The sequence below is a fragment of the Ctenopharyngodon idella genome, chromosome 20 (assembly GCF_019924925.1).
Source record: "Ctenopharyngodon idella isolate HZGC_01 chromosome 20, HZGC01, whole genome shotgun sequence".
NCBI classification, from domain to species: domain Eukaryota; kingdom Metazoa; phylum Chordata; class Actinopteri; order Cypriniformes; family Xenocyprididae; genus Ctenopharyngodon; species Ctenopharyngodon idella.
The window spans coordinates 18,283,192-18,309,664 of NC_067239.1; the positions used below are offsets into that span (position 1 = coordinate 18,283,192).

General features: G+C 36.4%; 3 protein-coding genes across 3 annotated transcripts; all 3 read left to right on the forward strand.

Moving 5' to 3' along the window:
- The first annotated feature begins 1,491 nt into the window (after positions 1 to 1,491).
- Positions 1,492 to 6,234, forward strand: ahsa1a (AHA1, activator of heat shock protein ATPase homolog 1a). Its single transcript, XM_051874560.1, is given in 9 exon segments — positions 1,492 to 1,984; positions 3,115 to 3,305; positions 3,404 to 3,486; positions 3,554 to 3,671; positions 3,764 to 3,855; positions 4,122 to 4,247; positions 4,377 to 4,478; positions 4,597 to 4,648; positions 5,644 to 6,234. Coding segments are annotated over 9 exon segments (1,017 nt in total). The 5' UTR covers positions 1,492 to 1,904; the 3' UTR covers positions 5,817 to 6,234.
- A 310-nt stretch (positions 6,235 to 6,544) lies between these two features.
- On the forward strand, positions 6,545 to 18,584 carry sel1l (SEL1L adaptor subunit of ERAD E3 ubiquitin ligase). Its single transcript, XM_051874559.1, has 21 exons — positions 6,545 to 7,145; positions 7,322 to 7,368; positions 7,597 to 7,768; positions 8,116 to 8,283; positions 8,594 to 8,699; positions 9,505 to 9,667; positions 9,885 to 9,938; positions 10,022 to 10,081; positions 10,415 to 10,496; positions 10,925 to 11,079; positions 11,574 to 11,630; positions 11,724 to 11,792; positions 11,923 to 12,000; positions 12,091 to 12,153; positions 12,237 to 12,324; positions 13,241 to 13,389; positions 13,475 to 13,640; positions 15,000 to 15,074; positions 15,522 to 15,694; positions 16,564 to 16,692; positions 16,784 to 18,584. The coding sequence occupies exons 1-21, from the start codon at positions 7,073 to 7,075 to the stop codon at positions 16,988 to 16,990; spliced, it is 2,334 nt and encodes a 777-aa protein (XP_051730519.1). The 5' UTR covers positions 6,545 to 7,072; the 3' UTR covers positions 16,991 to 18,584.
- Positions 18,585 to 20,814: 2,230 nt separating this feature from the next.
- Positions 20,815 to 24,923, forward strand: si:dkey-177p2.18 (phospholipase B1, membrane-associated). The gene is made up of 7 exons (XM_051874561.1): positions 20,815 to 21,419; positions 21,962 to 22,053; positions 22,304 to 22,385; positions 23,315 to 23,416; positions 23,567 to 23,662; positions 23,928 to 23,999; positions 24,132 to 24,923. The coding sequence occupies exons 1-7, from the start codon at positions 21,387 to 21,389 to the stop codon at positions 24,267 to 24,269; spliced, it is 615 nt and encodes a 204-aa protein (XP_051730521.1). The 5' UTR covers positions 20,815 to 21,386; the 3' UTR covers positions 24,270 to 24,923.
- Positions 24,924 to 26,473: the final 1,550 nt, after the last annotated feature.

The window sequence follows — 26,473 nt, forward strand, 5'->3', positions numbered from 1 at the left end:
TTGTCAGTTCAGTTCATTTTGAAAGGCCATTTACTCCAAATGGTGATGATGAAATTGTGAGGAGGAACATGAGGAAAACCTCAAAACTAATTTAATTAAGAGCTCTGATTTAATGACAGTGGGAGTGAGTTATGACTGTTGAATGCCAATAATTGTATAATCATTGAATTTTCTTACTCAACAACATATCTTACTTAAAGGGATAGTTCACCCCAAAATGAAAATTCTGTCATCATTAACCCTCAGGTTGTTCCAAACCTGTATAAATTTCTTTGTTCTGTTGAACAGAAAGGAAGATATTTTGAAGAATGTGAGAAACTGAACAGTTCTGGGGCACCATTGACTTCCATAATATATTTTTTTTTTCCTACTATGGAAGTCAATGGTGCCCCAAAGCAGCCTGGTTACACACTTTCTTCAAAATATCTTTCTTTGTGTTTAGCAGAACAAAGAAATTTATACAGATTTGGAACAACTTGGGAGTGAGTAAATGATGACAGTATTTTCATTTTTGGGTGAACTATCCCTTTAAGGCCAGAAGACAGACTTATAATCAAAGATCAGTCAGTCTTTGAGTCCAGCTCCACCTGCTGGACACACTATGTACTGTCGATTCAAAAAGGGGAAAAAATAATTGCAAACAGACCCTACTCTTCCCACATATCTCCTTTTCACATTTGTTTTGGGAAAATCTAATAACATAAATAATTTAATAAATTGTTTACATTTAAAAAGAAAACAGAGTAATTTTGATGTTGGTTATTATAGGCCTATATGCATATAGAGTTTCAGTGTTTCAAAGGCACAGTGTTTTTTTCCTTCCCTTAAGAAAAATTTACCATAGTTTTTGCATAACAGGTTTAACTGTCATATTTGTATTAAAACCATAGTAACCATAGGTAAAACCATTGGTAGCTCTTCATTACAGTGGTTTTGTACCATGTTGCAAAAAAGCTATTTATGAAAAATAGCAGCCTATATATAGCATTTGGAAAATATAACACTGGCGCATTTATTAAACATCTGTTTCTTTCACTTTCCTAAATACTGTTTAGTATAGGCTACTATACATTTATGTATCTATATGTATAGGTTTTTGTATTTGAATTTCCAAAATAACATATTACTTATGTAAAATGATTTAGTAAAATTGTGTAAGAATGGTTAGAAATGTGGATTAATTAAGATATGAAAGCCAAAAAAAGTATTTGTAAAATTTCATGACATTTGGACAAACTAGCATTAGCTTAAAAAGTGTACTAAAGTGTTTAAACAAACTTTGTCATGACAGTAGCTACACTAGTGGCATTTTATTTCATTAATATTATATTATCTGTTTTTATACACTACAAATGGACATTTATAGGCTACAGGTATTTCTTTTTTAAAGGGGGTGTTTGAATTTCAGTCTAGTTGACAGATTATATTTGGGAGTTATTTGAGAAGGGTGAGATTTAAGGGAAGAGGGTTGTAATGAGGTAATGAGGATCAATTGCCAAGAAGGTCCGCAGGTTTCTAGCTTCTAGAGGAAACTTCTTCACCCAGTTCCGGTTCTGGTACTTTCTAAGGGGCTTAATAAAGGTTTGGGGGGACAGCTGACGACTAGTTAAGCGGACACCTAACCTCTCGACTACTCCTTACATACGTTTTTATCGTTTGCTCCTTAGGATTTCCTTCTCTTTAACAATTTTTTGTGTGCACTTTAAATAGGCCTACTCGTTCCGTAGTTCGCTGTTCCTGAATAATCTCATGAATATTTACGTAACTTCATCGACGCAGCAAATCAGCTGAGCTCCTGCTGCATACGTTTATGCACGAATTTACATCTGTCAATCTCTGAGCTACTAACTGCATCCGCAGTTTATCGGAACATCTCAGTTCTATCAAATCATCTAAATTCTGTCATGGCCAAATGGGGAGAGGGGGACCCGCGCTGGATTGTGGAAGAAAGAGCAGACGCGACAAATGTCAATAACTGGCACTGGTAGGCAGCACGTGCATGTTTTCCAGTTGGCACCAACACGGTGTAAGTTTTGTCGCTCTTTGTTATACAGTATGGATAAGGGCATGCCTGTATGACTGTTATGAAGTGTCTCTTAATAAATTAAATTCCATTTTCCATCATATGGAGGGTTATTTTTTATTAATCTAAATCTTAACTTAATATATGCATAAAGGTATGGAGGAAAGTATATAGGTTCTGTTAATAATTACAGATTTTGAGCATTTTGAACACTTTCTACGTTCACTAGTTCATTTTTTAAAAAATAGTCTTCTGATGTGACAAATGCTCAATTGTTCAATACTGTCTCTCAATGTGTGGACAGAAACTGTATATAAAAACAGACGATTTAGAAATGTTTAAATTCGAGTATTGCTTGCCACATCACGGGGAACGGCTGAAACGGTTTGATATTTCATATATACTGCCTACATCTGATTTCTAATAAATTCTCAGAGGCCTTAGGTTAGTTTTTCCAGTGTTTGCAGAAGCCTCTGGAATGTCCTGTAGTTGAATGTGAGGGGCTGGCACGAGCTATTTTTGGAAGGACATGAATGTGAGACAGAATTAGACTCATGGTGTTCTGATGGAAAGCAAACTGAGTAAGACTTTTGAACGGTCCTACTTGAAATGTATTAGGACGTTACTTTGTTTTTTGTGTGTGTGTGTATGGAAACAGTTGTGCTGCTTAATATTTTTTGGAACCTGTGATACTTTTTTCAGGATTCATTGATGAATAAAAATTAAAAAAAGAACAGCATAACCAGCATAATTCCAATTCAGTATCAATCTCTCATGGCCTCATGGTCAATAGCCAGATGTCCTTCTGCCTTCTCCTATGCTAGTTGTCTTTTTTCTTAAACTCTTCTCCTTCTTTACTGTAGTCTTTGTCAATCTTATCTCCGCTTGTGGTTTTAACACCTTCTCTTCACCCCCGTGTGGCCTCTCTTTAACCTTGTGGTTAGTTGCAAACATTAACTTTTCTACATCATAAACAAACGAAGAAACTGCAATTAATAGTTGCATAATTCTCTTTTGAAACATGAATCATATGCAACTTCTATAAAATAAACTATGTTTATGATTATTTGATTTTCTTAATCTTCTTACAGGACAGAGAGAGATGTCACAAGCTGGTCTCAAGATGTAATAAATAACCTCCTTCTTGGGATTCGTGTAGAGGGTGAAGAAGGCTCATGCGAAATCACAGATGTCAGCAATATAGACGGCGAGGCCTCCATCAACAATCGCAAAGGGAAACTCATCTTCTTCTATGAGTGGATTGTTAAAGCCTCATGGACAGGTGAGTGAAAGTTCTGTTTGCTTACACAGCATAATTATAATTGCATTGGTGAAACTTCAAGATCTAAAAATAAAAAAATATGTTTTTCTCCACTTTAGGAACAAATAAAATTGGAATCAAATATAAAGGCACTGTGGAAATACCAAATCTCTCTGATGAAAATGACATGGATGATTTAGATGTAAGTGAACCTCTCTCTCTCTTTCATGCATGTTGCATGAAAATCTAACTTATGTTTGTTTGTGCAGATCAGTGTTACACTATGTAAAGACCAGCCAAGCACACCGCTGACTGATCTCATGAGGAGGGAGGGGGTCAAGAAAATCAGAATGGCACTGGGCAACTATGTCAAACATCTCAAAACAGGCGAGGGATCTAAAACTTCTTTTATTAGTCATATCTGCGTTGTTTTTTTTATTTTGTATAGTTAATCACATTCTTGTGACTTGTTTTTACAGAGTTCTCTCAGGGTATGATTTTACCAACAGAAAATGCACTTAACAAACAGAATCAGGAGCCACAAGCCAAGGTCAAACTGGACAATACCCAAGTAAGTTATCATAAACATTTCTGGCATCAAATATATGCTAGATATATAGTCATCCATTCACTTTTCTTTTACAGTAGTCAACATTTGAAGTGGATCAAAAAAGTTAATCAAAGTTGTCATAACAATTTTGATGAAAGGTTTTGATCAAATGTTGACTACTATAGTTATTGTTTCAGTTATAAAATTTTGTATGCTTATTTCCTGAATCAAGTGATGTGCTCTGTATCCACATTGAATATATATATTTTGATCCCCCAAACCTACAGATTGGGTCCTCCACAACAAGTAACTCTTCCAACACTGGGATTAAAATTCCAACAGTGTCTTTCAGTATGAAAGACACCTTCCTTACCTCACCAGAAGAGTTGTACAGGGTTTTCCTAAACCAAGAGGTCAGAATCACTCCCCTATTGTCGATACAAATGCATTTAAAACAATAAATGTAGATGTATTCTGGTGGTCTTTTATGCATATATTATTTGATGTGGAATTCACTTGCTCCTTGTCTTTTCATGGTATAGATGGTACAGGCATTTACACACCTTGCTGCTTTTGTGGATGGATGCTCGGGGGGCAAATTCCGACTACTGGAAGGAAATGTTTATGGACAATTTGCAGAACTGGTAACCTTTCATCAATTTAAAATGTTAAATCAATTAATTTAGATAATCCGGTGAGAATTTCACTTTGGGAAGCATCATTTTCAAAACTGATTTTAAAATTTGTGCCCTTTCCCTTTAGATTCCAGACCAGAAAATTGTCATGAGATGAAGGTTTTCAAGTTGGCCTGCTGGTATTTATTTATTTGTTTATTTATGTATTATTTTATTATTATATTTTTGTTTATATTAATATAGTTTTATAATCTTTTTAATGAATCCACATACCACTTTTAATATTAGTAATAATAATAAATTAAATTTTTCTATATTATTTGTTTTGTATATCTTAAAGGGTTAGTTCACCCAAAAATGAAAATAATGTCATTTATTACTCACCCTCATGTCGTTCCACACCCGTAATACCTTCGTTCATCTTTGGAACACAAATTAAGATATTTTTGATGAAATCTGATGGCTCAGTGAGGCCTCTATTGCCAGCAATGCCACCAAACTTCTCAAGATTCAGAAAGGTACTCAAAACATATTTAAAACAGTTCATGTGAGTACAGTGGTTCTACCTTAATATTATAAAGCGATGAGAATACTTTTAATGCGCCAAAAAACAAAACAAAATAATGACTTTTCAACAATATCTAGTGATGTTTGATTTCAAAACACTGCTTCGGAACTTTACCAATCGAATCAGTGGTTCGGAGCGCCACAGTCACGTGATTTCAGCAGTTTAGCCATCACTAGATATTTTTGAAAAGTTGTTGTTTTGTGTTTTTTTGGCACACAGAAAGTATTCTCATTGCTTTATAATATTAAAGTAGAACCACTGTAGAAACATTAACTGTTTTAAATACGTCCTTAGTAGCTTTCTGGATCTTGAGAAGTTCGGTGGCATTGCTGGCAATATGGGCCTCACTGAGCCATCGGATGTCATCAAAAATATCTTAATTTGTGTTCCGAAGATGAACGAAGGTCTTACGGGTGTAGAACGACATGAGGGTGAATAATTAATGACATTATTTTCATTTTTGGGTGAACTAACCCTTTAAGGAATATCTATGAAGTCTGATGAATGTGTTGCTCATTGTGGATTGTTGGTAGCCAGTGCTTATCACTCTTGTTGAGTCTGTTTGCTTTAATCTGAGTTATGATTTATTTTTTAATTCTCTTTCAGGACATGCAGCAACTGTCATTTTAAACTTCATGAATCAAGGCAGTGAGACAGAGCTGATTCTGGAGGCCAGAGGAGTTCCCAGCAATGAGGAGGAAAGGATGAAAGAGGGCTGGCAGAGATACTACTTTGATGCTATTAAACAGACTTTTGGTTATGGAGCACGACTCTGCTAAGCCAAAGCTCATGTTGTATCATGCCAGAAACCCAGGACATAATACACATAGCTTAACATCTGTGAATATGAAACACTTGTGTATATCCTGCCTGCACCAGTTAGTTGGATGCCCACAAACACCTGTGCCTTCTCAATGAAAAAAAGTTGCCTAGATTCTTTTTGCATTTGGTATTGCATTGAATTAGAGCTTATGTCATGTTTGAATGTAATATGTATGTTTGAATGTTTTTGTCTGGGCATTCCAGATATGGATACTGAACAATTTAAAACAGTGTTTTATAAGTGAAATTACGTTTGCCTGTGATGAAGTGAAAGTCGAATTAATTGTATGATCATGATACCTCTTAAATATATTGTCAGATCTTGTGGAAACTGTGTTTTAATAAAACAGGAAATAAATAGAAAGACCCTTTAAACCTGCTTACCATTACTTAGACTATATAATTATAATATTTCTTGACTATTAAAAGCATTTATTTCTAATATTTATACTAATAATTATTATTTATATTTTATATCTCCCATATTGTTTACTTCACACACGGCTGAGAGAGAGTCAGCTGTTCACAGGCGTTCCCACATCCTGCAAACTGTCGTGTACACTTCTGCTCCATTCGCGTATCTCAGCAGCCGTAATACTCTTGTGTGTGCACAACTGATTGGTCAACTGACTCTTGAAGCGCAACGATTGGCTATCGCCTACGTTCCCGTACTCTGATTGGTGAAGCCGCAGCGGATTAGGAAATAGGGGGTCGGTTAGTGAACAGAAATATGCTGAAACACGAGAAACCCTAAAGACGCTTCAACTGTTACGTTCTTGTGTTGTTGAATTTCATAGACATTTTAGTTGCCTTGGAAACATTATTCCTGAAATCGTCCTGGAAATAATTAATGGTCTGCGACCGCCACAGCATTAGTCTCTTGAGAAGTGCTGTTTGTTTAGCTCTGCTAGCTGTGTTTGATAGGCGGTCACTGAGTTAGTTACATTGAGCTGCTAGCTGCAAATGCTTTGGTTACTGTGTTAATGTTAAATTTGTGCGAATGGATTGTTTTGTTATAATCCATTTTGGCTTTTGGGAGTTTCTGGTTGATTGGCTTGCTGGCCAAGTTCTATAGCTTGGTTGGTTATGCAGTCAGGTGCAGTTCACTGACAGATTTATATAGCTAGATGGCTAGTTAGGAGAATACATGTGCTGATTTAGTAATTTAAGTCAGATTTTTAGTCGTTCACTGCGTTTTGCACATTCTGGCAACATGAATCCCACTAAGAAGTCTTGTCTGGTCCTTATTGTGGCTTTAGCTGTGACTTTGGATGTGACAGCTGGTGGTGAGTCAAATAGACTCTTCTTAAAGCATTCAATGTTTAGTCTTGTATTAGAAAATATGTATATATTTAGATGTTAACTAAAGTGTAAAGCTTTTAACAGTTCAAATGTATTAACATAAGTGGCATGTAAAGTGTATATAAACCGTTATCTTGACTGTTTGGTACATTCATTGCAGAAGTACTTCCAGATGATGAGGGAGGTGCGAAGGTTGGTGCGCCTCAGGTAATACAGCATTAAATCATAATGACACATCATCAGAGCAATATAATGTCCACTCAGACAGCAGTGTTTTGTGTTAGTGACTCGTGGTATTGTATTTTAAATCCATGTCCTCAATGAAAAACCTAAATTGGTTTATTTCTTAAAACATCAGTCATTATATACATGTGTGTGTGTAAACAATGCTATTTTCCTAGTGATCATTGCATCAATGGTTTTTTTCAAAATCAGAGCACAGATGATAATGATGGCTCCAGAATTATGGCGGGACATGCATATGTTCCTAAAGATGCCCAGCCTGACAGAAGCACAACAGACACTGGTGTGGAAAACGAGATTGAGGGGATTGAAAAAGAAGACCTTCCAAATCAGCCCCCTCCACCAGAGGAACGTCATAAAGAAGGTGAGTCAGAGCCATTATGGGGTCTGCAGGTGCTTCCTGATTAAGATGTAGCATTTAGGTTTCAGTAGTTAGATTTGTCTGTACATTTAGCATCATTTTATCTCTACTTTGCAGCCTTTATTTTGCTCCCACCATCAAGGTTTTGATACTATTTGTGTCATACTGTATGTTGCTTAAGTTTAGGTTTTCACTGCACAAAATCCATCTTTTCTGTTCACCGCATACAGCTTGCAGTGTCTGTTGAGAAAAGAAACTTGCTCACCCATGCATTCACCTGTGTGTAGTTGGTTTCCTGTGAAAGTGTCTGGTTGTGTTGTTTTCTCATTGGCGTTTATCATGTGTCGTAGTTCCGGTGGTGATTGGAGGAACGGCCTCTGGAGAGCCCTGCGTCTTTCCTTTTCTTTTCCAAGGGAAAGAGTACTTTGAGTGCACTACTGAAGGCAGAGGAGATGGGAGGCTGTGGTGTGCCACGATGTACGACTACAGCACTGATAAGAAATGGGGCTTCTGTGAAAGTGAGTGAGCTATTATTGGTAGCATATTTTAGTGTGCTTTATATTGTAAAAATGAATCAAAATATTTTGTATTGTGACTCTACAGTCTGCATGATACAAATATGATACCACTTTAGTTGAAAGTGAGAAAGTTCTCCGCACATTAGTAGAATGATGTTTTGTCTTTTACTACTCTTGCTCTTTTGCATAATTAGCCTGGATGTTAGAAGATCAATGCTAAAAATACCGGCCTTTAAAAATCAGTCATGATTTTTAGCACTTGCAGTTGTTATACCAAATGCATGTGTGATGTGTACATTTGTCCTCGCAGCTGAGGAGCAGGCAGAGCAGAGGAGGTTGGTGGAAGAGGCTGAAGAACAGTACCAGGCCACGATTAGGATGATTAATGGCACCAACCGGAGGAGCCAGAAGAAAGAGTGAGTTCTGTGCCATGTATATTTTTTATTGCTTGCAGTGCTCCTGTTATTTTTACGTCTTCAAGCTACGCTTTCTGAAAAAATGCGCAAAAACTGTACTATAAGCTTGTAGCTTGTGCAAAGATACACCTTTGTAGCTTACCTGCCCCTGTTGTACCTTCATGCACAGTGTTTTCATTTTTTTTTCCTGACATTGTAGGATAGTTTTGGTTTCTCTGTTAGCGTCAAAAGTATCAAATGTATTTTAATTACATTACTGTTCAAACATTTAGGGTCAGTCCGATATTTATTTATTTATTTATTTATTTATTATTTAAAATGAAATTAATTCTTTTACTCAGGAAGGATGCATTAAATTTATCAAAAGTGACAGTAAAGACATTTATAATGTTATTAGTGGTTTTCTATTTTAAATAAAGTCTGTTCTTATGAGCTTTTTATTCATCAAAAAATGTATCATGATTTCCACAAAAATATTAAGCAATACATCTGTTTTCAACATTGATAATAACAACAACAAATGTTTCTTAAACCAAATCAGCATATTAAAATGATTTCTAAAGGATCATGTGACACTAGAGACTGGAGTAATGACTGCTGAAAATTCAGCTTTGCCATCAGAGAAATAAATAAAAATATATACATTTTTAAATTATAATAATATTTCGCAATATTACAGTTTGTACTGTATTTTTCATCAAGTAAATGTAGACTTCTTTCAAAAAAAAAACAAAAAAAAAAACATGCTGACCCCAGACTTTTGAATGCTGGTATATTTATAATTATATTAATTTCTGTATTACAGTTTGTATGACAGACTCCTGAAAGTGGCAGAGTTGGGTCATGCCAAGGCCATGGAGAAGGTGGCATATGCCATGCTGTTTGGAGACTACTTACCCCAGAACGTCCCTCAGGCGAAAGAGATCTTTGAGAAACTGGCACTGGAGGGCTCCCCTAAAGCCCAGACTGTAATAGCATCTGTTTATAATAGCATCTGTTTTGCTATCTGTTAATAGCAACTAAATGTCATCTTCTGTGTTAATACTGATGCTTTTTTTGTCCTGTGACTAATTTCAAGCCATTTGTTAAGGATAGCAGCTTTGCTGAGTTATTTATTGGTGCTATGCTATTGGATCAGGAAAAGTTTCTTTACATTGAGGTCATATCCAATTTGTGTTCACACAGGCACTCGGTTTCCTATATGCTGCAGGATTAGGAGTGAACTCTAGTCAAGCAAAGGTATCCCCTAATGACATTTATCAAGCAAAACATGCTTTAAATGTGAATGTTTAATGAAAATACTGTATTTCACATAATTGCAGGCATTGGTGTACTACACCTTTGGAGCTTTGGGTGGAAACCTAGTAGCACATATGATTCTGGTAAGAAGAATGTTTCTCTGTCCTATATTTTTAACAAGGGAGGATCTTGTTTCAGCCTGGAAACAAGACTTGATTACTTGCTTATCTTATGTGTCAAGTCTTATTTGACTTTACTTATATCAAGCTGAGTGTCTAGACAAGCCTTCGGAACTATTGAAATTCTGACCGACACGTTGGCTCAGTTACATGAATTAAAGTTGAAACCTCAGACCTTGTGGCACCATAATTTATCTATGCCTACTTTCTCAATACATTGGTACTTGTGGTGTAGGCTTGTGTTTGTCCTGCAGTTAATGGCTGTGCCTACTGATGAATGTCATGCTTTCTTTTCAGGGCTACAGATATTGGGGAGGTGTTGGGGTTCCTCAGAGCTGTGAATCTGCTCTCACTCACTATAGACTAGTGGCCAATCACGGTAAACTTTGTTACATTTCTGTGCTTCATCAGCTGCCATCCTCATACACTAAATGTATATATAAAATTTCAGCACAACATAATTTAAAAGATGTTATCTGGATCCCTGGTGGCCACTTGTAAAGATGATATCTTGTTACATACTATGATTTTGGTCTCTATGAATTTTTTGTTTAGTCGGTTTAAAAAAAAAAAGCTTAGTGACCTAATACATGGTGACTTCTCGCATAATACATATGAAAGGATTGTTTTCTGAGCATTGTGAACATAAACTATACAAATTCTGTAATATATAACACATTTTTTGGTTAATAACAGGGACCATTCCGTTGTCCTTACTTAATCCAGATATGAACTCAGTGATGAAGTCTTGTAATATCAAAGTAGCCTAAGACAGGATTTTTTTTTTTTTTTTTTTTTTTTGGTTAGTGGCCAGCGACGTGTCCCTGACAGGGGGCAGTGCAGTACAGCGGATCAGGCTCTTAGATGAAGTGGAAAATCCTGGTTCTAGCAGTGGAATGCTAGAAGAGGATTTAATCCAGTACTACCAGTTCTTGGCTGAGAAAGGAGATGTGCAGGCACAGGTATAGTAAAACCATGTTGTTTTATCTGTGGAATTATTTGAAACTGAGCGTCACTGCAGCTATTTTGTATATTTCATATTTTGGCGTTAAAGTAAGAATGAAATAAAAATTGACAATACTTTTATTTTTTGGAATATTGCAGTGTTTATTATAAATGTGTCATCTGTGCACATCATTATTTTTCATGTGCCCTTGTAATCTTTGATCAAAATAACTTCCTCTTCTCTGAGTGTCTGTTGGGATAACTTGTCACTCACATGACATCACATAATAGCAAACCACAACAATCTAATCATCTCCCAATGGACAAAATCAAGTCCCATCCTACTTTTTCTTTTTTCTTTTTTTTCTCATTCGAGAAGCCATTTCACTCAGCTATACATCACAATAGGGAAGAAATGACAACCACAACTTCTGTTTCATGTAAACTTTAATTGTATTTTCATCTACCTGTATTTTTGATGATTACGATCACATTTAAATTTTTTGTCTAGGTGGGTCTGGGCCAGTTACACTTACATGGAGGACGAGGTGTAGAACAGAATCATCAGGTAATTTCTGTTCAGGCATATTTTTGAGGCACTGCCATTTTAATAATTTTTCTTAAATTATATAAAATAATGGATTTTATACTTCCTTTTCAGCGAGCATATGAATACTTTAACCAGGCAGCAAATGCAGGGAACACACATGCAATGGCATTCCTTGGAAAGGTATCGACATAACGAGTCCTTTTTATATTTAGTTTTCTTGGACTGTAACAGAATGTCATTCTTGTCCAATGTGGCTTAATCTGTCAACCTCCATGTGTCCATCTTTTTTTCCCTTGTTCTGTTGTCTCAGATGTACTCTGAAGGCAGCGAGTACGTGCCTCAGAACAATGAGACGGCCCTGCATTATTTCAAAAAGGCTGCAGACTTGGTGAGAATTTTTTTTCCCCTGTTAAAATTAAGAAACTGTTTATTTTCAAATGTTCTCTTGTAATACTTAATTTTTGTTTTCATCTTTTAGGGTAATCCAGTTGGACAGAGTGGCCTCGGTATGGCTTATCTCTATGGAAGAGGCGTTCCTGTGGTGAGTTTCCTGGATGAGCTTAACTAAACACTGTATGATCATTAAATTACCTTTTCAGTTATTGTTTCTTCTTGTTCCTGCAGAACTATGACCTGGCACTGAAGTATTTTCAGAAAGCTGCAGAGCAAGGCTGGGTGGACGGACAGCTACAGCTGGGAACCATGTACTACAGTAAGTCGTGTGTGCTGGAGAGAGAGAGATTATGCGTAAAATATTCATCTTTTCCCTCCCTCACTTCTGTTTCTTTACCTTTCCTGCTGTTACTGCAAGAGGAAAAATAAGCAGTCATTTATTATAAATGGGAACAAATTTACTGAGCCAGTAAAGGCCATGAAATATGTGCCCACAGGGTTTCACTAATTTCAAACACCCAAACACATCATTCATGAGGTTGTTCACATTCTTTTCATCATGAATGTTGAATTTTATATGTAAATATTGTGACTGATTTAATAATGTCTTGATCTAACAAAATAAGTTTACCACTCATATTTTCATAGCAAATATAAAAAGTGTGCATATTCCTAACAGTTACACAGACAGCAGAATATTGAACAGGGAGGTCTCTTTATAAATGTCTTTTCTCAGAATTTTGGAATTTTTGATCAAATTTATTTGGTTTAATATTATTATCAGACATTCCAAAATTCTGAGAATACAACAACAACTATTATTTTTATTATTTATTTAATGGAAATTTGTAAAATTAAATTTTACAAATATGGACAAGTCATGGAAATTTATATTGTGAATGTACGTTTTCTAAGGTTTGCTCTGCTCTAAAATATTGCTTTAGGACCTGAACCTAAACATATTTGGATTTTTTTTTCCCTGTCTCTACCTATCTTTCTATCTTACTGTTCCACCACTTCAATTGAGATTATCTTATTTTTATCTTAAATCACAGCAGACTCTTTTGGTTTGGTTGCCTAGGTGATTGTTGCCATGACAAACTCCCACCTGCATTCTGCTTTGACATGATCTTGACAAACATTGAGGACTGAGAATTGTCTTAGTCATTTCAGCTGGTGGGTGTTTGAAGAGTATGAAAAGTGCATTTATGACTCTCCCATTCTTCATATTTTAGATGGCATCGGGGTAAAGCGTGATTATAAGCAGGCACTTAAATTCTTTAACCTGGCATCTCAAGCTGGTCACATCCTGGCCTTCTATAATCTAGCCCAGATGCATGCCACGGGGACTGGGGTCATGCGCTCCTGCCACACTGCAGTGGAGGTGAGGCGTTATTTCATGATGCATAGCCATGTTTCAAAAAGATTTTGTGATAGTTGAGATAATGTATGTGTATTTGTGAGAGCAGCTCTTCAAGAATGTGTGTGAACGCGGCCGCTGGTCTGAGAGACTTATGGCGGCATACGGAAGCTTTAAGGAGGGAGATATGGACTCTGCTCTAATACAGTATCTGCTGCTGGCCGAACAAGGTTATGAGGTTGCCCAGAGCAATGTGGCCTTCATCCTTGATCAAAGTGAGTCAGTGCTCAACCACCAGAGGGCACCATACCCCCAACACCTACATGCATGTTAAAGAGTTAGTTCACCCAAAAAAGGGATAGTTCACCCGAAAATTCTGTCATTAATTACTCACCCTCATGTCGTTCCAAACCCATAAGACTTTCGTTCATCTTTGGAATGCAAATGAAGCTCTTTTTGATGAAATCTGAGAGCTTTCTGTCCCTCCATAGACAGCCTATGCAATTGAAACTTTGACGCTTCATAAAGAGACTAACTAATAATGAGACTAAAACTAATCCATATGAATTGAGTGGTGAATTTGATGAATTTTAGTAAAAATTTTCTGAAGAGACTTAATCGCTTTATATGATGAACAGATTGAATTTAGGCTTATATTCACATTCATCAACATTCATCAACGCACACATCAGTTGTGGTAAACAGAAGCTCAAGCATGTTCACTTGATGTGCGAGAACCAATGAAGTTCATTCTCATGTTACATAGTACGTTTGAGCTTCAAGAGGTATTGCTCCAAAATCAGGTTTGGTTGAGCTTCTGTTTATGCTCGCTGATCGATGTTTATATGCGAGTAAAAGCCTAAATTAAATCTGTTCATCATAAAAAGTGATCAAGTCTTTACAGAAAATTTGGACTAAACCATTCAAATCATATGGATTAGTTTTACAATCTCTTTATGAACTTTTTGAAGTGTCAGAGTTTTAATTGTGTAGCTGTCTATGGAGGGACAGAAAGCTCTCAGATTTCATCAAAAAGATATGTTTGCATTCCGAAGATGAATAAAGTCTTACGGGTGTGGAACAACATGAGGGTGAGTAATTAATGACAGAATTTTTGGGTGAACTAACCCTTTAATTGTGGTTTTTAGTTAAAAGCTGGTCTGAGAAAGCAAACCTGGATCTTTCTGACCTTTTAAACCTGTCCTTATAGTTTCATGTCAGCCAGCATCTGCCTTGTAATCTGAATTTTGTTTTTAAACCATATCTTTATTGCAAGAATATGAAAGATAACAAGAAAATCTCCAAAAAAACACAATTTACATAAAATTCAACTGCCTTGTCATCCCCACTCGCCTCCCGCCTGTAATCAGTTTTGTAATTTTTTAATAAACAGGATGAATACCTGGAAACATCAAGAAATCTTAAAATTGTTATTTCTAGGCCTGTAAAAGTCATGGATAAGTCACTTTTATATTCTATTTTAAAATAAAAAATATCATTATTAGAAATCATGAATGACTGGAAAACAGTTACGGAAATTTGTATGTGGGAATGCACAAAGAAGGTGACAGAATCTTTCTTGAAGGTAAAGCAGTCTGCACAGAGCAATCTGACTCTGTGTCTGTGTCTTTCAGAGGGGTCACAGATCTTCAATGAGAATGAAACATACCCAAGGGCTTTGCTCCACTGGACCAGAGCAGCTGCTCAAGGTTAAACTGTTCTCTTCCACCCATACAGTCGCTCTAACAAAATGCCAAGTGCTTTGATGGCCTTACAACCATTATAGTGAGACAAATATAACTGCTTACTTCACGGCTCACTCAGATACTTGAATCTGAGTGGTCATTCGTAGCATTCTGTGGTCAGATATTTCTGTATAATTAATGCTAAACTGTATTTGACCTTTGTACCTAGCAACCAGTCTTCTAGACTGTGATAGTTTTGCATATCTCATATTACTCTGCACTCTTTTTAAATATAGTTGTTTCAGTGTTTCATGCAAAGTTATGTACTTACTTGCTACACATCCACATAACAAACTGGTTAATATATAGTCAGACAATCATTATCGCTAAATAAACCCCTTCAGGCTAATACAGGATTCCTCTGCTTCTGTTTTATAACTTCATTTTAGCTGTTTTATCTTTTGTTAACAGGATACACAGTGGCCAGAATCAAGCTGGGTGACTATCATTTCTATGGCTATGGCACTGATGTGGACTATGAGACTGCAGTCATTCATTATCGTTTGGCCTCTGAGCAACAGCATAGTGCACAGGCCATGTTCAATCTGGGATATATGCATGAGAAGGGCCTCGGTATCAAACAGGTGAAATCTCCATGTATATTTACATATAGCATGTGCACTACTGTGGAAAAGTTTGGGGTCGGTAATTTAAAAAAAAATATTTTTGAAAGAAGTCTCCTATGCTCACCAGGACTGCATTTTATTTGATTAAAAATCCTCTAAAATGGTAATGTTGTGAAATATTATTGCAATTTAAAATGATATTGTATTTTAACATATTTCACAATCACCTATTTAGCGTTCATATAAATACTGTATTCAGATTTATCAATCAGAATGAATTAATTTCGATTGAAATAAAAGTTGTGCATGTAAACAGCCATTGTAATTTATACCTTTGATTGCAAAGCTGAATTTTCAGCAGCCATTACTCCAGTCTTCAGTCACATGATCCTTTACATTTGATCCTGATACATTTTTCCAGTATTGTTTTTTTTAATGAATAGAAATGTAAAAGAAGAGCATTATTTGAAATAGAAATCTTTTGTAACATTATAAAAGTCTTTGCTGTCACTTTTTAATGCATCCTTGCTGAATAAAAGTATTCATTTCTTTCTAAAATAGGGTAACACTTTTGTATGGGGGAACAATTCTAACTTTTAAATAGTTGCTTATTAGCTTGCATATTGGCTGTTTATTAGTACTTATAAAGCACATATTAATGACTTATTCTGCATGATCATATTCTACATCCCTAAATCCTACCCTATACCTAAACTTAAATGCTACAACAACCTTACTAACTATTAATAAGCAGTAAATTAAGAGTTTGAGGCAAAAGTTGTAGTTAATAGTAAATATGTTCCCCATACCAAAAATAATGACTGACCCCAAAAACTGTAGTGCATATAATAAACAATGCACTAATGTTTTTGGTTGTTCCTCCACAGGACATTCATCTGGCTAAACGTTTCTATGACATGGCTGCAGAGGCCAGTCCTGATGCCCAAGTTCCTGTGTTTCTGGCCCTGTGCAAGCTGGGCCTCATTTATGCACTACAGTACCTGCAGGATCTCAATGTAAGTCGCCTCTGTCAGTGAGGATCCACCTTAAATCTGATATGTTTCAAGTAAAGGAATAACCAATAACATCCATCTTTTTTTTCTTCAGCTGAAGGAGCTTCTATCTCAGGTGGATCTTGACCAGTTACTGGGTCCAGAGTGGGATCTCTACCTCATGACTGTCATTGCGCTGCTCTTGGGCACAGTGATCGCATATCGGCAGAGACAGCACCAAGCTGTACCCAGAGCCCCTCCAGCGCCCCCTAGACCTCCAGCCCAGCCGGAGCAGCCTGCTGGAGAGCCTGAGGAACAGTGAGAGAACAGAGATCAGGGTGGAGGTGACCGAACGGGACTAGGGTTACGGGAGAATGAATTGGGGCCCACTAGCGTCTCTCTCCCCAGGACAGCCGCTGACACCTGCACCTTGCTGTGGTCTTTAATCTTGCAAACCCCAAAAGAGCTTTCAAGACTCTTGTTGCCCTGTCTAGCCCCTCTCTAGTCTTTTTTTTACTGTGGCTTGGGGAAGAACTAGATGAACTTCTATGATATCTTAAACGTGCGCCTCAGGGTTTTGCCAAGTGAAATAACATTTGTGCAAATCAACGCTCACTATGTGGGGGGAAAAAGATTACATTGCTGAATAAACTACGGTAGTTGTTTATGAATTTTGCTTGCCGCTGTGCTAAAAGTCAAGGATTGAACCTGTTTTGTGCAACCCATTCAGATTTTTTTTTTGTTAGTATTAAGTTTGGTACAAATTCGGACTCGGACACCAGTCCTCATTGTAATGCAGAGTGCGAGGTGGGCTGCACTCTGAATTCGATATGTAAAAAGTTCATACTTTAATCATACGTTAACTTAAGTGTTTTTTTTTGTTTTTGTTTTTTTTTTCACTTTTTTTTAAGTCCAGAAATTATTTATAATGTCAGTATTCAGACAAAAGTTGTTTTCACCAGCACATAGATGTAGATTTCACTTGATTAAAATGTGCAATTATAGAAGAATAAACTACATGGTAAGTAATCTTACCAAAGCTCCGAACTCTGTCAAAAGGCTTTTTATTGCCATAAATGCTCACCAAATGTTAAGTCACTGAGACTGCCCATGACCTCATTTTGTTGTTACAAAATTGTGTCTGTAGCATATTTATGGTAAAGATTCAGTGCAATTATGGCTGGTGTCCAGTATGTTTCAGATTGTTAAGCTTCATTCTTCAGCAGTCATTAATTCAACCTTTCCAAAAGTTTCCAAAATAGGATATAAATTCCACTGCATACATGAAAAACAACATTTTAATTGTTGAATGGGTTGCTGTTTGGCTATAATGCTCAGTTTTCTGTATTACAAGACACCTTTTTCCTTTTTTATTTTCAGATTAAGACATCGAATGCTCTCAAAGCTATTTTTGATGATTATCGCGTGAGGTCTGTTGCTCTGTAACATCAACTTCCTGAAGCGGATTCATTTGCTTCAGGATGTGCTGAATCTTAGTTCTAGTTTCTTTTTTCAGAGGAAAATATTTTTTCAGATCACTTAATTTGTGAGCATGTCTAGAATATTTGATCGTTTGGCGATGGAATGTGTCTGTCGTTTCAGGTAATATAGCAATACCACAACGTTTGGTGTTTAAAAAAAAAATCTGCAATGTAAGCATACATATGTGAATAGGATGTAAAGGACTGTTTTTCATGCAAAGATGCACCAGAACATTAGTCTGTTTTTGTGGAGTTCTCTCAATTCAGCAATGGTTTGAAACTATAAAAATCATATTCTTCGTATAACAGATTCTTCTATGTAAATCAAGCCGCTCATAATACTGAAATGAAAAGGGTAAAAAGTCTAAAAAGCAAATAATTACATTTTCAAATGGCAATGTTTCTAAATAACTAATAAAAATCGATGGGTTCACAGCTGAATGTCATTTCTTATCTTAATATAATTAGACCTACAAGTGCTATTCAGTCCAAACAAACATCCAGTGAGCAAACATCAACCGCCACCTTATTTATTTCTCTCTGAAAGGGTCCTGATCTGCATTGCGCTGTGGGTTTGTTTCTCCCAGGCCCCAGTGCTACACAGTTTCTAGTAAAGCTCTCTGAAGTTGTGAATGGTCACCAGTCCCCTGGCAGTTGCATGTGCATCTGGATCATGCTTTATGTCGGTGGGCCTGAACTTCGTCACTCAGCTGTTTTGGGTGGGGGAGATAAAGGGGCACTGATATAATGGCCCCGTTCTCTCTGCACGCACAACCATTGTGCTAACCAGCTTGGAAACGCTCCACCATGGAGTGGCTTTTCATTGCCGTGGCAACCTGCTTGCTAGCCCTCTACCCTGTCAAAGGTAAGTGCTAGAAGCATCCAGAGCTGGGAAGATAAGCTGGAGCGCAGGGCACATGATACATGTGTGAGATTGACCTGGGATGCCAGGACTCCAAATTGGTGGAGCGAGATGTTTATGCGAACCTGTGTTGAAGGGCTTTGTGCTGTACCAATGGAGGCCGGTCTGTATCATGTTTTAACTTTTGTGAAGGCTCGAGTACTCATGGATCAAAATATCTATCTCAAGGTGACGAGTGGAGGTTGGAGTATGAGGAAGGACTCAGTCACTACAGCGAGGAAGCGCTTAGAAAGGTGTGTTTGTGTATTTGTGATAGGAATTTTTTTTTGGTTTATCATCATTTCAGTCACATGAGACCATAAATACAACTGTCCAATTGGTTTATCTGTGATAAATCAAAATGTAAACATTTGAATGCTCCAGGTGGTTGATGGTCCGTGGCCTGAATGATGTTTTGGTTGTGATGTCAACCGCATGTTATTTTGTTACAGGAGTTTCCTGAGAAGACCAGGCCAATCAGTTTCAAACATCCACCGTTCACGTGTCCTGACATGAGCCCCTCCTCTACTGTGCCAACCTCAGGTAGGCTGGTCTAGGGTCGGTGTTTTAGACTATTTTTCCACATCGTGACGAATTTGCCAACATTGATGAATACAGACTACTGATCTAAAGCCAGTATGATCAAGCTTGATTATACAAGCTGCCAATGCTAGTTTGCTAATGCTAATTTTTTTAAGCCTTAACACTGATGTTTATCATTGATGAGAAATGTTGGGTCTTGTTGTACCACAGACAACTGCATTATATAATGTTTTGGTACCTGATCTTCTGATTTGCTGTATCTCTATTGTAGTTGAGCTGGTGAGAGCAGCAGATATTAAAGTGATCGCTGCTCTTGGGGATTCATTGACAGTGAGTGTGATTATTTACTCTTTCCTTTTTTGGTTTAGTTCTTTTTTGATGGACACTGTTCATTAGTTAGCTGACAACAGAATTAATTAAGCAAATTAAGCTATAATGATCTCTGATAGTAATTGTTTCACTTGTAGACAGCCATTGGTGCAAATGCAACCACAGTTCTCGGCATACCTATTGAATTTCGTCACGTGTCATGGAGGTAAATTACTAATACTAATATAACATGCACTTCTTTTTTTATTTCTCTGAGGCTACTACTTTTAGAAATAAAGTGACTTTATATCAAGTATGATGATATTTCTCATACTTTTGTGAAGTTCTGTTAATGTGGCCAAAATATTTCCTAAGAAATTTTGTAATTTTATTGTAATTATTCCATGTTTTAAAAGCATTGGCGGCTATGGATCCTTTCAAGATGTCATTACACTGGCAAGTACGTCCTTTTGTCTTAATATTCTGCATTAACAATCAGAAATCTTCATAGTCTGGTTGCAAATGCTCATGAAAGTATGAATTGGTGAATTGAACTGAATTGAATTGGTGACCTGTGCTTTTCTGTGCTTCTGATTTAGACATTATTCGACTCTTCAACCCCTATTTAGTGGGACCTGCCCCAACCAAGACGGTCCATGGGACCCCAGCTCCCCTCAGCGAGACTGGATTTAACCTGGCTGTAACCGGACACAACACCTTGTAAATGCTAGTACATCCCTAGTCATTCTTCATAAATGGTTGTTAAAGAACAAACACCTGAAACTGTATTTTGCGACCTTTTAGCTCATGTGGTATTGTATCAGTTGATGATATGAGTTTTGCTTTCTTCCTAGTAATCTTCCTGAACAAGTCAGACATTTGATTGATACATTGAAAACATATGAGGTAAATGCATTATGAATATGCTGTTTCCAAAGTTAAATGTGTTGCTTGTCCTCTGTATCTTTTGCTTATTACAAATACAGATGGCGAAATGTTGGCATTATTGTGATTCCATCTTTTGCTGCAGGATATTGACTTTGATGAAGACTGGAAACTGTTGACCATTCTAATTGGGATGAATGACATCTGTGATTACTGCAAAGACAAGGCATTGCTTACAAAGCTGTTTCTTTGGCAAACTACAGACAGAAGATTCTTCTACAGTATTGACAGATTTTGTTCATAATGTCAAAGCGGGAACTAGAGGAGGTTTAAAACAAATGTATTGATTGTAAACACAGACGCAGATTGTACACAGATGATCATCAACCTCTTGTTTAACATCTTGTAGTTTTTCCCTTGAAATGTGTTTGCTCTTTGAGAAACAGCAGTTCTAGGCTATAGTAAAAGTGACCTTTAAAGAGTCGATATTCTGTATTCAGACATGTTGTCCTTTAGGAGTGTCTTTGTGGAGCCTCTAAATTTATGTCCTCTATTTATGCACACAGTCCCTGTTTTCGGTGGAGAACTTTGTCCATTACATGACTGTGTCCTTGGAAATGCTGATGAATGAGGTAATAGCAGATTTTGGGATTGTCACAAAAAAAAGTTTTGAAATATGATTTTTTTTTTTTGTTTGTTTGTTTTTTCTTTTTAAAACCTCAGGATTAAATACCCTACTGTTTACCTTTTTTTGTAAGAAGTCTATAAAGATCACCAAGGCTAAACACAGTAAAAACAGTAATACTGTGGAAAAAATATTGTCATTTAAATTTTTTTTTATTTTAAAATATTTTAAAATGTGATTTATTCCTGTGATGGTAAAGCATAATTTTCAGCATCATTACTCCAGTCTTCAGTGTCACATGATCCTTCAGAAATCATTCTGATATGCTGATTTGGTGCTTAAGAATTTTTTTTTATGATCAATACTAGCTGTGCTGCTTAATATTTTTGTGGAAACTGATTTTTTTCAGTATTCTTTGATGAATGTAAATAAAAAAAAAAAAAGTGTTTATTTGAAATAGAAATCTTTTGTAATATTATATATGTCTTTACTGACACTTTTGATCAACTTAATGCATTAATACAATTTTCTATCAATTTACCTTTGCAGGTTCCTCGAATGATAGTGAACGTGGTCCAGATACTGCCGATGGAGACCCTGAGGGAAGTACAGAAGCCCACCCCAGGATGTCTGCTCCAGAGGTACAGGAAATTAAATCAAGCTTTTAAAAATGAGCTAAAAGTAAATGTGATGTCATGGATGCTAATTGTGCAGGAATGAAAATACACAATTCATATCGAGTAATTCTTTCAAAATCATAAATCACTTTGAATGTTTATGCAGTTGATATATGATGATGCGTCAGTCTTTTCAAGGTGGTTAACGTGTCATCTTTGTTCTTTCAGTGCTACAGGTTAATTTCTCTCCTATTCAATGCTCTCATCTCTCCAGGTCATTCTGCTCCTGTCTGGTAAAGCCAGCTGCTGGATCTGCTGATCTAAAGGAGCTGGTTGGAGTCAACTTAGAATTCCAGGTGGATTTGTTTTGTCAGTTGTCTATACAGATATATTACAAATCTGTAATTTGCAAATATGGTGCCAAACAAAATGTGGTTGCACTTTATTTTAAGGTGTCTTTGTTACAGTGTAACTATACATTTAAGTACTGAGTAATAATAATTAGCATGTGCTTACTATATAATTAGGGTTAGGATGAGGGTTTGCTTTAAGGTTAGTTGCATGTAATTATGCATTATTATGTTGGCTTGCGAATATAATATTAATATTATTATTATATTTCTCATGAGACTAAATTTTCCATGGGATTTTTTTATTTGTAAATCTTATGACAAAATGTTTAAATAAAATCTTGAAAGATTACCAGCATAAATTACAGTTATTATTTATTGGTAGGTTAACTAAGGTTATACTGGTAAGGCACTATAATTGACTATCAGATTCAGATTCAATGTAAAAAAATATATATAATAATAATAATGGTCACACTTTATATTAGGTGTTCTTATGTAATTATAGCAATTAACTAAAGCTGTAGTTACATGCAGGTATTTTTAAAAATATAAGTACAATATAACAACATGTGCACAATAATTACATGATTAATTTAAATGTTAGCACATAGTAGTTAAAGACACCTAATATAAAGTGGGGACAAAAAATAATCTATAGATTAATCGATCATCAAAATAATAATTTATAACAGCCCTAAATACAAGAATGTTTTTATTTATTTTTTTGTGGCGGGGCCAGCTTGAGAACATCGAACAGACATGTGCTTTGGCTCTTTTGACTCAGGCTGCCCATTTAGGCTTTCTCAAGCCAACATCAAAGTTTGTTTACAAACTTCAGTTTCTAGTTTACTGTTATTTTTACAGTAAGTACATGTGACATATGTAACAAGGACACTGTAAAATAGTGTTACCCAAAATATCTTTTGTCTCAGAAAGCATTGGAGCAGCTCTTGCACAGTGACCGCTTCTTTAAGAATGACTTTGCCGTAGTTTTGCAGCCCTTCTTGAAACACGCAGATCCTCCAAGACTCCCTGTAAGAAGTGACCTCTGATTGTTTTATTATTATTTACTGTAATTTATGCCACTTTACTGCTAGCTTTGCATTAGGTTTAAAATTGAAGGTTTCCATTAAAATGTGCATGTGCTGGTCAAGGTTTTTGTTTTCTTAATTTTCCCTGATTAGAATGGAAAGATTGACATGAGCTTCTTTACCCCGGACTGTTTCCACTTTACTATGAAAGGACACGAGGAGCTAGCCAAGGGACTGTGGAACAACATGGTAAGTTTTGGTTTCTTTTACCCAGAACACATTCACAAAACTCCATTTAATATTTTTTTTTTATTAAATTAAATTAAAGTACACTAAAGTAAGTTAAATTAAAGTAAAATAAAATAAATAAAACATTGAATAAAATATCATTTTGATGTGTACTGCAGCCCCTTTTTAGGTATATTACAATCACAACCTCTGATTATCTCTGTGTCACTGTCATATAGGCACAGTTTGTCATTCTGAAATCGTTTCTCTCATTTTTTGTGGCAAGTTTCAACCTGAGGGGGAGAAGTTTATGGTGGAGAGCTTTTCAAACCCTATTGAGCTTATTTGCCCCCCTGTGGTAAGAAATGATTATTAGTGTAATTTTCCTATGCCATTATGTCGCTATAATTGCATAATGTGTTGGATTAATTTGCTAATTCCATTAATACATTCTTTAATTTTCTTTCATGCTCAAACTGACAAATCCCAGAGTCATCCATACATTTACACCAGACCCACTGCTGCAAAGCCAGGCCCGTCAGCTGGCATCAGACTAACCGTTCTCCACCTCATGCTTGCCTTGGCTTTCCTTCCACTGTGGTTGGCTGTTAATCTGGCCTCCTTGTAGGACATCCATATGGAGTATCGTGGTACATCATGTCTGCCCACCTGATGTTCTCCTTGGGCTGGATATCAATGCTTCGACGGCCTCTGAACCATTGAGGATCTATTTTGAGACTTGAGCCACTGCAGGACGATCTATGATAAAACTGATAATGAGGGAGTGAAAGATAAAAAACAAGTTATCAAAAACAGAGAATTGGAGTTGGCAAAATACGATGACTTGGTTACAATCAATATATTTAATTGCTCTGTGGAGTTTCTGCAATGGAAATGGAAATGTTGAAACCTCAGAATAGAACAATATATGCTAATGTGATGACCTTTTCTGATATACCCAACTAAAATAGCACGAGCAGGTGCAAAGCCACATTTAGCTCTGCGTAATGCTGCTATAATTAATTTAGGTATGAAAGGTAACCGTGTAAGCTAATTCCGGGTGGTCTGAATAAAAACGGCCAGAGGTTACATTGTAAACTCATTAAGCCTGTGCGGATAAAGGATTTGAATGTTGAGTGAGAACAATTGTTTGCTTCTGAGAGCATGGTGAAAAGTAAACTGTTTGAGAGCTTCCTAATGCCTACAGTAATAAGATAATTGTTTTGGATGCTGCAACGTGAGAAGTGCTTTCGGTCTTCTCAAATAAAGCTTTCAGAAGGGATACTTACCTCCTTTTCCTTCCTTTTTTTTTTTCATTGAAAGTAATTTTTTTTTCTTTTTCTTTTTTTTTCGTACATGCTGAGGGTTCTGCAAGGGTCAATAAATTCTTCCATTACCAATTAAATAACCTTCCTTTTTAGTTGTTCTTAAAGGATTAGTTCACTTTAAATTGAAAATGAAACTTTTCTCTCCCCTCAAACCAAATGACTTTCTTCTTTCTGATGAACACAACCGGAGTTATATTAATAAATATACTGACGTGTCCAAGCTTTATAATGGCAGTGAACTCAGGACCAACGAGAATGAAGCTCAAGAAAGTGCATCCATCCATCATAAACATACTCCACACAGCTCTGGGGGGTTAATAAAGGCCTTCTGAAGCGAAGCGATGCGTTTGTGTAAGAAAAATATCAATATTTAACAAGTTATAAAGTAAAATAACTAGCTTCCACCAGACCGCCTTCCATATTCAACTTAAAAAATAGCTTTTTCCGTAATTTGAATACGGAAGGCATAGGAGGTAGCCTGAGTGTTTTGAACTGCGAGAGTTTTACACTTTCTTTGTAAGTTGAATACGGAAGGCGGTCTGGCGGAAGCTAGATATTTTACTTTATAACTTGTAAAATATGGATATTTTTCTTACACAAATGCATTGCTTCGCTTCAGAAGGCCTTTATTAACCCCCCGGAGCCGTGTGGACTACGTTTATGATGGATGGATGCACTTTCTTGAGCTTCATACTCACTGGTTCCATTCACTGCCATTATAAAGCTTGAGTGCGTCTGGATATTTATTAATATAACCCCAATTGTATTCATCAGAAAGAAGAAAGTCATATACACCTAGGACGGCTTGAGGGTGAGTAAAGCTTGAGGTAATTTTAGTTTTAAAGTGAACTAATCCTATAGAGGTTCTTAGCAGCTCCTAAAGTTTCTTGGAAAGGAGCTTCTAAATAAAAATAATAATAATTTACTTAAATTATAGCAATACACTTATATGGGTTGTAGCAAATTAACTCAAGGAAATATGAATAAATAATTATAACTTGTTATAATTATAAATATTTGGATCAGTTAATAAAATTAACTTGATGTAGCAGTATTTAATTAATTAGTAATAATTAACCTGTTTGTCTAGTAAAAACTTAGTATTAATTGTCTATCAACTCTCAGAAAGGTTATTTTCGAGGCCACAGAAAAAAAATTATGTTTCTCCTGGGTACAGGACATACAGTTTTAGAAGAAAGTTCAGTTGAAGAATGACGAACTTCAGCGATGTTGTGGTCCTCTCTTCTGGATTGGAAGTTACGACATAGCTGGTTGTAACTTTGAGGCCCCTCCAGCTGCACTACCAGGGCAAAGTGAGGTCCCTGCGGCCTCGCGATCTAACCGGATGTCTCCACTCTTTTCCACATGAACTGCAACCAGAAAAGAGAGGGTCACTGAGATAATGCCCTTTTAACTTCTGCAGAGGTCACACCTCTCGAGTTAGGCTTGACCAATGAAAAGGGTGTCATTTCAGGCAGGAAATGTTCCTTTGTTTGGAAGCTGA

What these genes read in the sequence shown, in the direction of transcription:
- sel1l (XM_051874559.1), top strand. Translation starts at nt 7,073, where the DNA reads ATGAATCCCACTAAGAAGTCTTGTCTGGTCCTTATTGTGGCTTTAGCT. An exon ending in CCTGCCACACTGCAGTGGAG is followed by an intron (nt 13,390 to 13,474) that starts GTGAGGCGTTAT and finishes TTGTGAGAGCAG; the next exon opens with CTCTTCAAGAATGTGTGTGA. An exon ending in GGCCTTCATCCTTGATCAAA is followed by an intron (nt 13,641 to 14,999) that starts GTGAGTCAGTGC and finishes TGTGTCTTTCAG; the next exon opens with AGGGGTCACAGATCTTCAAT.
- si:dkey-177p2.18 (XM_051874561.1), top strand. Translation starts at nt 21,387, where the DNA reads ATGACTGTGTCCTTGGAAATGCTGATGAATGAG. An exon ending in CAGATCCTCCAAGACTCCCT is followed by an intron (nt 23,417 to 23,566) that starts GTAAGAAGTGAC and finishes TTCCCTGATTAG; the next exon opens with AATGGAAAGATTGACATGAG. An exon ending in AGGGACTGTGGAACAACATG is followed by an intron (nt 23,663 to 23,927) that starts GTAAGTTTTGGT and finishes TTTTGTGGCAAG; the next exon opens with TTTCAACCTGAGGGGGAGAA.